This window comes from Pezoporus occidentalis, unplaced genomic scaffold (assembly GCF_034315485.1).
Source record: "Pezoporus occidentalis ecotype Australia unplaced genomic scaffold, CSIRO_AGI_Poc_V1 ctg275, whole genome shotgun sequence".
Classification (NCBI taxonomy): domain Eukaryota; kingdom Metazoa; phylum Chordata; class Aves; order Psittaciformes; family Psittacidae; genus Pezoporus; species Pezoporus occidentalis.
The window spans coordinates 136,532-152,213 of NW_026914664.1; the positions used below are offsets into that span (position 1 = coordinate 136,532).

Here is a 15,682-nt window from a genome sequence, read left to right on the forward strand (position 1 = left end):
GTCAAAAGTAACTCCTGCTTTAGCCAAATGTTGAGGGGGTTACTGGTACCACCATCCTTTCTCAAATGCTGTTTGAAAGGGTTTCCTTATGGAGCAGTATATTATGCACAGTATAATGGAAAGCATTCAATAGGGTGTTTATTCCCTTTCATGGGAAAGCAAGTCCGTGTTTACCCACATGGGAATTCACTCAGCTATATTTATGTTTAATACTCAGTTGTCTTTAATTCCTATTAGTTGTTTTATTTGTGGGTTGTTGTCACATCTTGCCTCCTCAAGCCGAAAAGCTTATAGAGGTGTGGGGGAGATAAAGAACAAAGTTTCTACAGCTTTGAAGGTTACTTTTATTAAATGCTCCTTCTGATGACAAGGCAGGGGTTGTGACAGCAAGTGGAGGATGTGTAGCTGAGGTCTGGAGATGCAAACGCAGAGGAGCAATCCTATGGGGCTGAAGAGACCACTGAAACAGGAGAAGCACTCACATAAAATGCTCTTTCACTAATTCCATTTTCTGTTGAAGAACCGAAGCCCCCTTCCCTGGATGTGCAGCTGTCCTAAAACTAAAGATTTGGAGGCTGAAAGGGGGAGGCAATTACTTTTTATACTCCTTAGCGCAAGTGTCTAGTCTCCTCCCTTTTTTCCCTCTTGTTTACAGCACTCGGAGAGCCATGGGCTGTGGCTGTCTCCCCTCCGCTACCCTATTGGACTGCCTCTTCCACACTATTAGCCAAACACAGCCCCGGGCACTGCAGTACAGAAACTCGCCGCTCGTTTACTCCTCCGTTCTTTCACTACCCCCCCCTTGTCCCGCACGTCCTTCCTCTGGCCGCGGCTGACCTGACACCACGAGCGCCTCCTCTGAGGCAGGGGGCGGCCGTCGCCATGTCCGGGCCCTTCCCCTCGGCCTGCCCCCTGCCGGCGGAGCTGCTCCGAGCGCCGCGGCCGGTCCGGCGCTATGTGGTGGGCGGCGGCGCGGGGGTCTCGGCTGTGGGGGCTGCTGGCGCTGCTGTGCGGGGCGGCGGCGGCCCCGGCTCTCCCCTTGGCTGCGCCGCTGCTGTGTAATGTGAGCCTGGACAGCCCCGCCGAGGAGCGGTGGCTGCCGGTGCTGCGGCACTTCGACCCCGCCTTCCTGCGCGCCGCCGTCGCACGGGTCATCGAGTGAGTGCGGGGATGGGCAGCCGGGGAGCGGGGCGTGAGGTGGCTGGGGCGGAGGGAGCAACCAGGGTTGCTTTTCTCCTCTCCCCACCGCCGCGGAGCCCTTGGGCCGCCAAGACCCGCTGCGTCGTGGCCTGAAGGAAGAGGGTGAAGGGATGCAGCACAGCTGCTGACCTGCGCCGACCTCGGGAATTCAGGGGGGTTTGGGCGTTAGCGTAGTACGTTTACATTATTCGTACACTTGGGAACCTGTCAGAGGCACACGTCTTTTGCTTGGGTTGTGCAGGCTTCTTGGAGGATGTGCAGAAGCCAGTGGGATTTAGTGAGGGAAGGGATGCAGGGATGTCTGATGCAGCGTGGGAGAGGCTGGGGATGAGCGGTCAGCGCCGGCTGGGACCGGCTGCCAGGGAAGTGGCAGAATTCCCCGGTGTCAGGCTGCTGAGTGTAAGTTGCAGACCTTTTTGTTTCTGTCTCTGCTCATGCCTTGAGTGTGTTTTGCAGTGAAAGCGTACCAAAATGGGTTCACGAAGTTATTCGACCCATAGCAGTGGAATTGGAGTTCCTTATGCCACAGCCCTTCGCGGGGGAAATGATGGGACTGTGCAGAGCCTTGGGAATAAGTCTTGGAGATGGAGTCCTGCTTAACTTTGCCTACGAATCTACCGCGTAAGTGCTACTTAGAGGATCTGGTAGGAATGGGTGCTGAGAGTCATTTTAGGTCGATCTGGGAGAATGCATTAAAAGGCAGGTGTAGACATGTGGCAGATTATTTGTGCTGTTAATTCTCATACTCTTTCCTGTGTCCGGCGGGAAGGTTTAATTCTTATTAGGCAGTTGTATCCTGAATTGAAAGAGAAATACAAACAGTGTTTTTATCTGTTGATAAAGGTAATATATAGCTGCATAAATAAATACAGGTATGAGAATAATTTTTGCTAATCAGGAAGGACCACCAATTCAAAGTATTTGTGTTAATTTGTCTTTGATCATGTAGTACAGTCTTTTGTAATTTAAATTGTCTAATTTCACTAAAAAGGAACCTAGAAAAATTAGCTGCAATCTAGTTATTTTAACCTTTTGTCTGAGATCAGGTTGCTTCCCAGCCTGTTTCTGGATGAATGTTCTCAATGACTGCGTAATGTAATCTTTTGATTTGCACAATGGAAAATGGATGTAGTATCTTTATGATAGAAAACAAAACATCAGTGGAAAGAATACTCAGTTTTGTTGTCTTTTTTTCCACCTACAAGCACGTGCAGGAGAGTAATAAAAACTTGGTGTTGCCTGTGAAGAGCCTAAGAATATTTCTGTATATAGAATCAATATAGGTTGTTCTAAAAACAAGGCACACACAGCTGCTTGTATTTATTTTTATTATGATTTTTCTTCTGGTATTTGGTTAAAGCAGTCTTTCTTTTAATAGGCATTAATATCACATGGGGCAGTCATTTAAATGTTGGCTCTCTTAGTACTTCACAAAGGATGGGTATCATTCTTAACCCTGGTAAAGCCCATGAGATTTTGAGTTTCTCAACCTTAATGTTACTAAAGAAAAACATCAGCTGGGAGCAAAGTACTTGTTTGGTGAATTTTTTACCTTTACAGTTCTGAAAGGCAGTGCTGGGTATCACTGGAAAGACATAATAATTTTTGAATTCTCTGCTCATTCAGGATTTCAGCCCACTTCTTGCTCTAGAGGGGAGGTTAGGTTATTACTGAGACGGCTGACACTTTAACAACAACTGAAAGAACTTTGTTAGAACTTTTTATCTAGTTGTGATTAAAAATGTGAGTGGAGTCTGAACTGAGATGAAATAGTGTGCAGTTGTCAGAATGAAATCCAGAATGTTGTAGACTGATGTTTTGTGGACATTTTTAGATGTTGGCTTTTCTTCTCAATTTAGAAGTGAAATAATGAAACTGGAAATAATGAAATAATGAAGTAAAATGAAATAATGAATGCTTTCCAACTAGAATTGCTGCTTCCTACCTGGTCTGTAATATGTGACCTGATAAGTAATGTACAGTTTTGTGTGTTAGCCTGTGTGGAACAGGACTTTCCCTTATGAATATTGTGCATAAACCATATGGAGTGTTACGCAGTTATGCAGAGCTTCAGTCAAACCATTCTGACTCCCCTTTTGGTTTTTTCCAATTTTAAATTAAAGCCTGTCAGAAACTTTATCTGAAAGTACCGGATGAGACTGTGCTCTCAGGTTGGGAAACATAGGTGTTAATGCAAACTCCTAGTTGTATGCTTACATTAGTAAAATACTTTGCAGAAGATAAACTCAGTTATTCCTTCTGAAATGTTAACTCTAATATTGCAAGTGTTGTCATAGCCTTTTCTGAAATCATTCTTTCTTCTTTTTGTTTGGGAAGGTTCTGTACTAGTATTGTCGCTCAGGATGACAAAGGAAACATTTATCACGGTCGTAACCTGGATTATGATTTTGTTGATATACTAAGCAAGATAACAATTGATGTGCAGTTTATAAAAAGCGGGCAGGTATGATCTGTGGTTGATGTGGCTGGGTGATATTCCATGAAGGAATGTGGTATGGTCATATGGCTGCATAGGCAGCTGGGATTTAATGTAGGAATGTGGCTCACTTCCCAGGTTTAATGGATTATTAGAGTGCTGCAGTCACTCTCTCCAGGACTCTGGGATGATTCCTGGGTTTCTTTGCTTTCTGGACATTCAGCTTGTGGTGATAAACTGGAACAAATAGAACATGATCTAGTATCTCAAGATCATTGTTTGGAAGAAGATGTTGAAGGAAGGAAGTGTCAAGATAATAAAAAAGAAATACTAGAGAATAGAGATCAGCCTGGGCAGGGACTGACTCCAAGGCTTTTTTTTTCCCTAAGGCCTTGTTAATTTTTATGACCAAAGTGTGTTTCTTAGAAAGAAGTAGAGTTTTCTGCTAGAGAATGTTGCTTGTATTTGAAGTAGTATTCTGTTCCAGCATGCTGACATCCTGCGTCTTTCCTGGTTTCAGATAGCGTATCAAGGCACCACATTTCTTGGTTACGTCGGGTTATGGACTGGACAAAGTCCACACAAGTTCACAATCTCCGGTGATGAACGAGGTGAATAAATCTGTCTTCGGCACTTGATGTAATGTACACTGTTTTATTGATCATTGCCTCCTTTGGCCCTTTCTCTCATATTCTCCTAGAGGGAAAAATACGATTAAGGAGCTGAAATTGAATGTCTTATCTTGCCCTCAGGGAGTGAAAGCATGCATGCTGCCAGGTTTTGGCTGTTGCAAAGGAGAGAGGAGTTTGTTTGCCATCACAGTGTTGTCTGAGCTTTAGAAGTGTCACAGGAGGCAGAGGACCTTGGAGAAAGCTGGAAAAGGCAAATTAATGTGGTTTGCTCAAGAGAAGCAACTGGAGATGGCAGAGTAGAGACTGGGAGAAAAAGTTCCAGTTGTGTAGAGCAAATAAATGCTTTCCTAGTTTCTATCCTTTGCTCTTTATTCCACATTTCTCTGTCCACGTAAGGCAGCTTGAAGGAGGATGGGAGGGTAACGCTGAGATCTAGGGTAGGGGCAGCAGGGTTTGAGAGAATGCAAAGAGGTGCTGGGAAAGCAGCTGAGGACAGATCCAGCAGTGGAGGAAAGTTGAAAGGTGTCAGTACTGGGAACTAAGACCTGTCAGTAGAAGGTCTTGTAACAGTCAGGAAGGCAGAGGAAGGGTTGAACTTCATTCGGGATTATGTTGTCTATTTATATTTGAGCTGTAGTTTCACCTGGCTGTAATACACTTTGTTAGCCCTTCTGAAGTGTTGACATTTTATGCTGATAGGCAGCTGCCCTGTTTCACTGATTTAACTGTCTGTGGTAGTTCAGTATCCAAATCTAAACATACAGGAAGCTGAGCATTTGAAATACAGATTTTGTAAACCAGGGGCTTTCCAGGGTATGTTAGCCTGATTCTGCAGCACATTTTATGTGTAAATATCAGTAAAGGAATACAGTAGCAAAGGAGTACTGTTACTATTCAGTGTTATAAACAGTGAGCTTGAGATGGTACAGAGGCTCTGACTGTTTTCAGATGGTGTGTGCTTTGTTAGTCACTATGAGCTGCCTAAATTTGATGGGTTTATGATAGCGGTGTAGTTAGAGAATGAAAGAATTTATTGCACTGCTCTTTTTTAAGGCAGTAAGGGAGAGATTGCAGAGCTAGAGACGGGAGAAGAAGGCAGGAGGATAAATTTCACAGAGCATACGTAACATGCATGTACAGTAATTTTGTTTTCCTTCTGTTTTTCTAGCGGGTGGTACATGGTGGGAAAATGCAATAGCGGCTTTTCTGAATCGGAATTACCCTGTCAGCTGGCTTGTCCGAGATGTAAGTGCCCCAGGTTATTTTCTCGTATTTCACAGTGATGTCATTTGTACTTACAAACCCTTGATAAATCTGATGTCACAACTTTTAGTTTCACGTAAAATTCAATAAATTGATAAGTAGATGCATTTTGTAAGAGGAGATATGTATTGTCCCCAAACCGTTAGTGATGTGTATGGGATAAAGCAATTCCAGGCCTTCAGGGGGGCAATCTGTAATCAGTGACAAAAGTCTTTGAGAAGCTGTTCAAAGGCTTAATTCCTAGGGCCTATTTCAGCTAGCTGTGATTTTTGTAATTTAACAAACTGAAGCACCTGCACTCTGGCATAGTTAGTATCTCACCCCTTGGTTATTTTACACTGTGGTCGATATGTTACTGTATTAAGAATGTAGACCTCACTGATGAGCAGAAGGAGTTACAGTGGTATTCTGTATAGTCTGTTTTATCAATACTGCATTAGGGTCCTACTAAGATAAAATGGGTCTGCTGCTTCTCAGATGCTTATGGTAAACATGAATGATACGGTATGCAGGTAAATAATGTCCACTGGAGAGTTTGTGGTTCCTATTTTTTGGGTTTGAGATGTGACTTCAGGCTGTGACACGGTCACTGCAGCATTGCTGTCAGAGATAATTGTTTTCCAGAGCTTTCCCTACCTGTCTGAACAATTTTGTTTGATGCATGATCTACATATTTGGTTTTACTTCCTGCACAGCATTCATTTTTAAAGATGTACTTCCACAGGTTGTGGCCCTGTGAGTGAAAACAGTAGTTCACTGACTGTGGTGACTGTCCATTCATACTAAGTTGGCCACCTGCCTGTGGCAGGGCTAGCTGTGAGCAATGCCTCTGTCTTATTCACCATTGTTGCCTAAATCCTCTTAAACCACTGGCTTTGGTGGTTTAAAACTCCATATTTCTCAAAATGGAGATATGCAGTGGGATTTTCCTCTCTTTCACCCCCATTCATCTGCCCCATTGATCACATTGAAAGGCTCTGATGAGGATAAAATTTGCAGAGTATGGACATGCCTCTGTCTTTTGAATGGCATGTCATTTGAATTTCATTTTGAATAATTCCATTTGAATTTCATGTGGTTTTTGCTTTTTAACCATATACATATGTGTACGTATGTGTGTGTATATGTGTCTGTGTATTTACTGTTTGAATATTTGCAAAGTTGGGATTAGTGACTTCATTCACAAGTCACATGCATTTCATATTCATGCGCCAGTCAGTTTGGAAAACTGTTTTCAGAGAAATATTTTCAAGTAGCACTTCAGCCAATTTCAAAAAAGCTGGACGCATTTTCCTTTTTAAGATGTCCCAGTGTTCATTTTTGTGCTTGACCTTGCTCTGTGATCTCTGGTTCACTGTGATCTCCTGTTCACTGTGATCTTTTTGTAATAGACCCTGAGCAGAGCAGAGGACTTTCAGTCAGCTGTTCTCAGACTAGCTGGCGTTCCCATCATTGCTGAAGTTTACTATATTGTAGGAGGTGTTTCGCCCAAAGAAGGCATGGTCATAACGAGGAACAGGAGGGGGCCAGCAGACCTCTGGCCTCTTGATCCCTTAGGTGGAGCGTAAGTAACAAAAACCATTTTGTTTTGTGTTCTTTTTCATATTCCCTCCTGGGTGATTGGTAAGGTTAGTGACACAGCTTTCTCAAGAGGTTCAGGGCATTGCTTATTAATGCTTACAGCTGGACAGGAAGGCTTGAAAGCCTCTTCAAGGAGCCCCAGCAACTTCTCTTGGAGAAGGAGTCGCACCACCTTATCAGGTTGGGGCAGTCTGGAGGGTTAAGGGTGGAAAAAGCATCTGTATGTGCTAATTTTTTTAGCCAAATTCTAAAGGAGGCAAGACTCGAGGGCCTTTCCTGTCTGTCTGCCAGGTATTGCACCAGGAAATTCAGCACTTCCCAGGTAGCTTTGACTTAATGTGGTAGAAGGGTTGAAGGCTCAAAAATAACTTTCTATAAATTTTGTTGACATCAGCAGTGTAATACACAAAGGAGATTCTAAATAGTTGCCCTGTGGTGAAAAGGGCACTTAGTGCATACAGTCAGTCAGTAAGTACTGGCTTACCCATGGCCAGATGTCTGGCTTTGTGTACTCCCAATGGAATGCTGGAGGCTGCATCATACCCATGGTCCCTTCTCCAGTCATCTCTTTAAAGGTCTGATACTGCTCTTATAAGCAATCAGCAGTGCTTTTGTCACTGAGGCCACCAGGAGTTCAGAGGTTGCTCCTTTTTCATCTGTGTTCAGTGTTTTATGGTAAAGGCCGCTTGGTACTGGCCTACATTGGCATGAGGTGGAGGAAGGAGGCGTTTTAGGGAGGTTTTTTCCTTTTGGCAAGACAGAGACACCGAGTCTTGGCCTTGATTAGTTACCTGCTGATTTGCCTTTTGTTTGCTTTTATATTTGTTTGTTGTGTTATAGGTGGTTTCGTGTGGAGACAAACTATGACCATTGGACTACCCCTCCTCCTTTTGATGATCGAAGGTGAATTTAGTTTGGAGCTCTGTGGTGAGATAACACTGTTATTTTGAAAAGGCTTAGAGATTTGAGTGTTTTCCTTTCTGAGGAGGTGTTAGCTCCTTGGGCAGGCAGCTTACTCTGTTTCTGTAAAGCCACTCAAAAGGGAACAGATAAAGTAAGGAGTGATATTCACAGATGCTAGAGAAAAGTCTGTGTGGCATTGACTGGCATAAAAGATGAGAAATTGAATCACAGAATCCTAAGGGTTGGAAGGGACCTCAAAAGATCATCTAGTCCAACCCTCCTGCAAGAGCAGGGTAACCTAGAGTACATCACACAGGAACTTGTCCAGGCAGGCTTTGAATATCTCCAACGTAGGAGACTCCACAACCCCCCTGGGCAACCCGTTCCAGTGCTCTGTCACTCTCACAGTAAAGAAATTTTTCCTGATGTTCACATGGAACCTCCTATGCTCCAGTTTACACCCATTGCCCCTTGTCCTATCACTGGACATCACTGAAAAAATCCTAGCTCCATCATCCTGACACTCACCCTTTACATATTTGTAAACATTGATGAGGTCACCCCTCAGTCTCCTCCAAGCTAAAGAGACCCAGCTCCCTCAGCCTCTCCTCATAAGAGAGATGTTCCATTCCCTTAATCATCTTTGTAGCTCTGCGCTGGACTCTTTCAAGCAATTCCCTGTCCTTCTTGAACTGAGGGGCCCAGAACTGGACACAATAATCCAGATGCAGCCTCACCAAGGCAGGGTAGAGGGGGAGGAGAGCCTCTCTTGACCTATTAACCACACCCTTTCTAATGCACCCTAGGATGCCATTGGCCTTCTTGGCCACAAGGGCACAGTGTTGGCTCATGGTCATCCTCCTGTCCTCCAGGACCCCCAGGTCCCTTTCCCCTTCACTACTGCCCAGCAGGTCAGCCCCCAACCTGTACTGGTACATGGGGTTGTTCTTCCCCAGATGCAAGACTCTACACTTGCCCTTGCTGAATTTCATCAAGTTTCTCCCCGCCCAGCTTTCCAGCCTGCCCAGGTCTCACTGAATGGCAGCACAGCCCTCTGGTGTGTCAGCCACTCCTCCTAGTTTAGTATCATCAGCGAACTTGCTGAGGGTACACTCAGTTCCCTCATCCAGGTCGTTGATGAAAATATTAAACAGCACTGGTCCCAGCACCGACCCCTGAGGGACTCCACTCGTCACAGACCTCCAGCTAGATTCTGCTCCATTAACCACAACTCTCTGCCTTCTTCCTTCCAACCAGTTCTTCAAGCCCACACTTCCTTAGCTTATCTATGAGGATGCTGTAGGAGACAGTATCAAATGCCTTACTGAAATCAAGAAAAACCACATCTACTGCTCTACCGTCATCCATCCACCTAGTTACTTGCTCATAGAAGGCTATAAGGTTGGTCGAACATGACTTCCCCTTGGTAAAGCCATGTTGGCTGCTCTTAATGACCCCCTCATCCTTGATATGTCTAGAGATGGTGTCAAGAATAAGTTGTTCCATCACCTTTCCAGGGACGGAGGTGGGGCTGACCGGTCTATAATTACCCGGGTCCTCCTTCTTGCCCTTCTTATAGACTGGTGTGACATTTGCCATCCTCCAGTCCTCAGGCACCTCACCTGTTTCCTAGGACTTACCAAAGATGATGGAGAGTGGCCCAGCAGTGACCTCTGCCAGCTCCCTCAGCACCCCGGGTGTATTCCATCCAGACCCATCGATTTATAGATGTCCATATTACTTAACTGATCCCTAACCCAATCCTCATCTACCAAAGCAAACTCCTCCTTTATCCTGACTCCTTCTGGGGCTATAGGAATCTGGGTCCCCCGGGGAGAGTCTGTGGAAGTAAAGACAGAGGCAAAGAAGGCATTCAACACCTCTGCCTTCTTTATATCCTCTGTCTTCAGGGCACCCACCTCATTCAGCAGTGGGCCTATACTGCTTCTTGTGTTAGTTTTATTTGCTATGTATTTGAAGAAGCCCTTTCTATTGTCCTTGACCCGACTTGCCAGATTAAGTTCCAAGGAGGCCTTAGCTGTCCTAATTGCTTCCCTACATCCTCTAACAGCTGTCCTATATTCCTCCCAAGTGGCCAGCCCCTCCTTCCATAATCCATAGATTCTCTTTTTCTGTATGAGTTTGCCCAGCTGTTCCTTGTTTAACCATGCTGGTCTCCTGGGTCCCCTACTTGACTTCCTACTCATTGGAACACTGTGATCCTGAGCTTGGAAGAAGTGGTCCTTGAATGCTGACCAACTGCCTTGAGCCCCTTTACCACCTAGTACCCTTTGCCATGATACTTCCCTTAGCAATTGATTGAAGAGGCCAAAGTTTGCTCTTTGGAAATCCAGAAATGTGGCCTTGCTAGGTATTCTATCCCTCCCACACAAGATCTAAACTCCACCATCTCATGGTCACTGCAGCCCAGGCTGCCATTGACCATCACTACTTCAACCAGACCCTCTCTGTTGGTGAGTACCAGAGCCAGCAGTGCTCCTCTCCTAGTTGGTTCGTCCACCATTTGCATTAAGAAGTTATCATCAATGCACTGGAGGAACCTCCTAGACTGTGAGTGACTGGCTGTGTAAGTCTTCCAGCAAATATCGGGGTAGTTAAAATCCCCCATGACAACAAAGGCATGTAGTCGTGAGGCTGCTTTCAATTGCCTGTAGAAAGCCTCATCAACTCCTTTGTCCTGATCAGGAGGTCTATAATAGACCCCCACAACTGTGCCACCCATACCAGCCTGTCCCTTAATTCGCACCCACAGACTTTCCACTTGGTCCTCATCTGTCCCTGGACAGAACTCAATACATTCTAGTCGCTCTTTCACATAAAGAGCAACTCCACCACCTCGCTTGGCTGATCTGTCTTTCCTAAAAAGGACATAGCCATCCATGACCACATTCCAGTCATGTGAGCTGTCCCACCATGTCTCTGTAATTGCCACCAGGTCATAACCATTAGACCGCACACAGACTTCTAACTCCTCCTGTTTATTCCCCATGCTGCGTGCACAGGCATTTCAAGGAGCGAGCTGAGCACACTAGTGGCACCCTTGGAAGGCAGGAGGCCTTCTGGTCTTCATTCATACTAGAACATTGCCCCACTAGTTCAAACCCAGCTACACCCCCCTTGCACTTTGAATCTAACCTAGAGCTCTGTGAGTGAGCTCTGCTAACTCTTGCCCAGGTACCCTTTTTCTCCTGCAGGACAGGGTTTAAACAACTACCCTTTCCCTCAAATGAAACCATAGATTGAGAGTTCTCCCTAGTCTGCCATTCTTCAAGCCCTAGCATGTTTCTCTTGGGCTTGTCCCCAGCAGGCCCAGTTATCTCCCCTTCCCCCTTCCTACCTAGTTTAAAGCCCTGTCAATGAGCCCTGCTAACTCCTGCCCCAGAAACCTTCTCCCCCTCTGGGACTGGTGTATCCCACCTGCCACCAGCAAACCAGGTGTCTCATATAGCAGCCTATGATTGAAAAACCCAAACCCCTGCCTTTGGCACCAGTCCCGTAGCCATGTATTAATCTGCAGTCTCTTCCTATTTATCTCTTCACCTTTGCTTGTAACAGGTATGGAGGCAAACACCACTTGTGCTCCAGACCCTCTAACCAGCCGTTCCAGGGCCCTGAAGTCTCTCTTCATTGCCCTTGCCCTGCTTGTAATAATTTCATCACTGCCAACCTGAAAAACCAGCAGCGGATAGTAGTCAGAGGGCTGCACCAGACCAGAGAGTTTCCTTTTAACATCTCCAATCCAAGCCCCAGGTAGGCAGCAGACTTCCCTGTGGGATGGATCAGGTCAACAAATGGGCCCTTCTGTTCCCCTCAGAAGGGAGTCACCCACCACAATTACTCTTCTTTTCTTCTTGGTTGAGGAAGTTCTAAGGCATGAGGGTGAGTGACAAGCCCTAGGTGACTTACTAGATGGATCTACCCCTCCATCTCCATTTACCTGGCCCTGTAGTTCCAAGACCTCATACCTGTTACTCAAAGGCAACTGGGAGGAAGGAAGGGATTGAGAGGGTTTTCACTTACCTCTCTGAGGAGGGACCTCCCTCCATACTTCCTTGTCCCTTAAGTTTACTCCTTCTGTCTGATGGTAGGAGGGAAGGGGATCTATCACTTGTTCAACCACTTCCCTCTGCCCTTGCCTTAGGGTGTGGCTCCACCAATCAATTTCCCTTTCACACTCTCTGATAGCTCTCAACCTTTCTATGTCCTCCCTCAGTTCAACCACCTGCTTTAGCAGATCATCTACTTGCTGACAGCGCACACAAGCGGTGTCACTGGCTCTCTCCGATACAAGTGCCAGGCTCAGGCATTCACTGCAGCCAGAGACCTGCAGGGCTGCATGTCTGCAGGAAGGCTCAGTCTGGGTACCCACGTTATTCCTAACTACAGGTTTTGATCGAGTGGTGCCCTATCATGGCATTGAAGTATAAGGCTTATACCAAAAATTGCTTTATAAAGCAAAGTTTAGTAAAAGTTAAAAGGATTTAGATTCACAGTGAAGAAGTATTTGGTGATGCTATGAAGGTGCTTGCAGACATCACAGTCTTCAGGCTGTGTAGTATGCAAAAAGCTGTTGGCCCATTCCTTGTTGGTCTGTACTCAGTGATGTGGTCAGAGTAGCTACAGTGATGTGAGTCTAGATTCAGTCACACAGAATTCTGAATTATTTTAGGCCAAGGAAGACTTTTCAGTGTAAAGGCATTTAGTGAGGAATTTTTCACATTGGTGCTTTGTAGCCTTTGGAACAGTAAAATGTGTTTAATAATACTGCATTGCTTTCCTCCAGAACTCCAGCTATCAAAGCTCTCAATGCTACTGGTCAGCACTACATCAGTTTTGATACCCTCTTTAAGGTATTTCTTTTAAATTCTGCATTGTGACTTTGACTTAAAATTTCTTTCTTGAAGCAGCAGTGCAGTTGCATTTTTGTCAGGGTTTTAAAGGCAGTACTGGCAAGGCATGGTGACAAAGGTGTGCTGTACAGCCATCTCTGGAGAGTTAAAGACTGAGAAGTTTGTTTGCTAAAGTGTTTCTGAACTCGCTTGCCTGGGCATTTTGTAATAGCCTGCCAATCTAAGTGGAAAGAGGTGAATTCCATCAGCATCATCTTTGTGCAGTTCTTTACTTCAAGCACAATTATAAATGTGACTGTAGGCAGATAAAGTGTTAGGCATGAGTGATATTTACCAGTGAGTTTGGAGAACTTAAATGTTGTGTAGTCAGAGGCTTTTTTAAAAATATTTTTGCAAGATGGTCTGATGGTAAAAACCCCCAACAGCCAGCAAGAGAAATCCCTGATTTTGCATTATTCCTTTTCATAACTTCACCCTATTGCTGTCTCTAAATAGCCTTTTAATTCCCTCTTCATTTACCAAAATGACAACTCTTCAAACTTTCTGTACAGGTGTTGTCAGTGAAGCCAGTCTTAAACAAGTAAGTATTGGATCCAGAGATGTTAATCAGTGCCTCCCGCCATACCTCTGGCCACTTACAAGTCAATCACAAACTTGCTTAGGATATTCCTATGTGTCTGCCTGATTATCTTGTGGTTTCTCAGCTTAGATTTTTGCTTGTGGATGTGATGCTGTGTTTTCACTTCCACAGCACTCTTCCTCTTTGGTCTGCCACCCCAGCCAAGAAACCACACTTCATTAGGCTCAGTCTGGTGAAGGGAAGTTCCTTTGCAGCGGTGAAACAAATGACTGCTTAGAGGAGGAACTGGACTTTCTGCTAAGTCATTTGTGCCTTGCACTTTTGGAACCTTAGGATTTGTGTTAATACTGAAAATAGCTTTCTCTGGAGTTTCTGATGTAGCTTTGCTTGATGTAGAAAAAGGAAAAAAAAAATAAATGGGGACATAGCTTTCAGGTACCATATACTGGATTTTGAAGAGATTTATTTCAGTGTACCATTGTTGTTCTGTACCTTTGTGGGTTTTCCTGCTTTGTTTTGCTTTTATATGCAGCTCAGTACATTTTCTAGATCAGTCATTGGCGTGAGAGCTTGGTAATGGCTTCTTCAAGGTTAATACCAGGATTCCCACTCCTCTGTCATATAAATGTGAGGAAATTTGAAAAGGAGAAGATTATAGCTGTGTCACTGCTAAGATTAGAAGTACCGTTTTTTTAACACAGTGATAAAATGGATGTAGAAATACATTTCTAAAGTGGGGGGAAAAATACTAAAAAATTGTGCCAGCAGCCTTCATTTTTATCAATCTCCTTCTTTTGTTTGAACATTTGTTGTTTTTACTAAAAAACATTTGTTTCACTAAAAGTTGTTTTGCTGCTTTGCTAGTTTTAGAAATGAATCTGTTTGCCTTTGGAATGTCACTCACTCACTCCTTTCCTCTTTCCCTGCCAGTAACACGGTGTATACCACAGTAATGAGCGCTGCACTTCCAGATAAGTACCAGACATGGATCAGAACTGACACGTGAAGAGGTGTAAGTAGTGTGCTGGTACTCCCAGGTACTTGCACTTAAATAAAAATGTCAGCTGAAGAGTTGTTGAGGGACAAAGCACTACAGTAGAACTCAGGTGACTTAGTCTGAATTCCTGCTTCTCCCCTTGGTTTTCTTACCGACCTTGGGTAAATACCTTCCCTTGTTGTTGTAATGATCCACAAGTATTGACGTTCCTTGCAAAACTCTTGGAGATTATCATAGGAAAAGTGCTTTGCTAAAGAGGAGGGGTTGGCTGTTGTTGTGACCTAAAGGGAGAGGTTCCCTCTGTGCATATTCTTGCTATTATTTTTGCCAGTCTCCCCACTCCTATGTTTGCATGCCTTCAGGTGGCTGACTGTGACAGGAGGCCCTGCCAGAGCCAGCCTAATCCCAGCAGGAGGGGTTGGTGCACTTGGCAGCAAGAAAAATCAAGCTTAATTTGTGACAGCCCCTTGCAGATGACTAAACATGAGCATCCTTTGAGGGGTTTGTCCTGTGAGCCTGCGGAAAAAGTCGAAGCACTTAAACGTACAGGGTGCCTCTCACAGTGGCTTTAATGTGTTCAGAGAAAGACATTAGGTTATGTTGTTTCTGTTCCAAGAAACTCTGTCTGTGTGGTCTTGGCAGGAGCATGAGAAGCTCCTGTTCCAGGTTAAATAGTTTTTAAGATTATGACTAGTATTGTATTTGTGGCAGTTACGTTGCACATGTGATTTTAGCAAGAGCAGTTCTGTTCTCTTAGGGATTCTGACAAGTTTGTTTCTTAATTCTACACAAACCCGTGCTCTCTTCTGAATCTTTGTTTTGTTTGTTTTTTTTTTAGTTCAACAGACAAAATGAGTGAAAAGCTGAAGCTTTCCAAGACCAGAGTATGCTTTTAAAATCACTTTCACAAGCAGTACGGTTGTTCTGGCTTATTAAGTATGTGAACCTTTGAGGAAACAATGGCTTGTTAACTCTTTGAAGTGTTGCGGGTGATATTCTTGGTGAACTGTTATGAATGTTTGATTGATTTTATTGTAATTACTTTGTAATTACTAATTGTAATTTACTAGCAGATGTTGCTGGCTAAAAATTGCTTTTACTGTTTTGGGAAAGGGTTGTGAAATGTATTTATGTGCTGACTAATATACAAAAATCATGTATTTTGCATGGCCTTTAGGTTTGAATATAGTGAAATAAACATATGCAGCTGATCACTTT

At 44.4% G+C, this 15,682-nt stretch overlaps 1 protein-coding gene across 2 annotated transcripts; it reads left to right on the top strand.

Moving 5' to 3' along the window:
• Positions 1-881: 881 nt before the first annotated feature.
• Positions 882-15,666, top strand: NAAA (N-acylethanolamine acid amidase). Of its 2 annotated transcripts, XM_062624977.1 has the most exons (11): positions 883-1,158; positions 1,657-1,821; positions 3,538-3,664; positions 4,158-4,248; positions 5,438-5,514; positions 6,924-7,096; positions 7,954-8,016; positions 12,821-12,887; positions 13,439-13,467; positions 14,398-14,477; positions 15,303-15,666. In XM_062624977.1, the coding sequence occupies exons 1-10, from the start codon at positions 956-958 to the stop codon at positions 14,471-14,473; spliced, it is 1,071 nt and encodes a 356-aa protein (XP_062480961.1). In that variant the 5' UTR covers positions 883-955; the 3' UTR covers positions 14,474-14,477; positions 15,303-15,666. The 2 variants fall into 2 exon arrangements, 1 of the variants encoding a protein (XP_062480961.1); XR_009966030.1 differs by lacking the exon at positions 13,439-13,467 and having other exon boundaries at positions 882-1,158.
• Positions 15,667-15,682: the final 16 nt, after the last annotated feature.

Coding starts and splice junctions, on each gene's coding strand:
- NAAA (XM_062624977.1), top strand. CDS start 956: ATGTGGTGGGCGGCGGCGCGGGGGTCTCGGCTGTGGGGGCTGCTGGCG. Junction 3,665..4,157: donor AGTTTATAAAAAGCGGGCAG/GTATGATCTGTG, acceptor TCCTGGTTTCAG/ATAGCGTATCAAGGCACCAC. Junction 4,249..5,437: donor AATCTCCGGTGATGAACGAG/GTGAATAAATCT, acceptor CTGTTTTTCTAG/CGGGTGGTACATGGTGGGAA.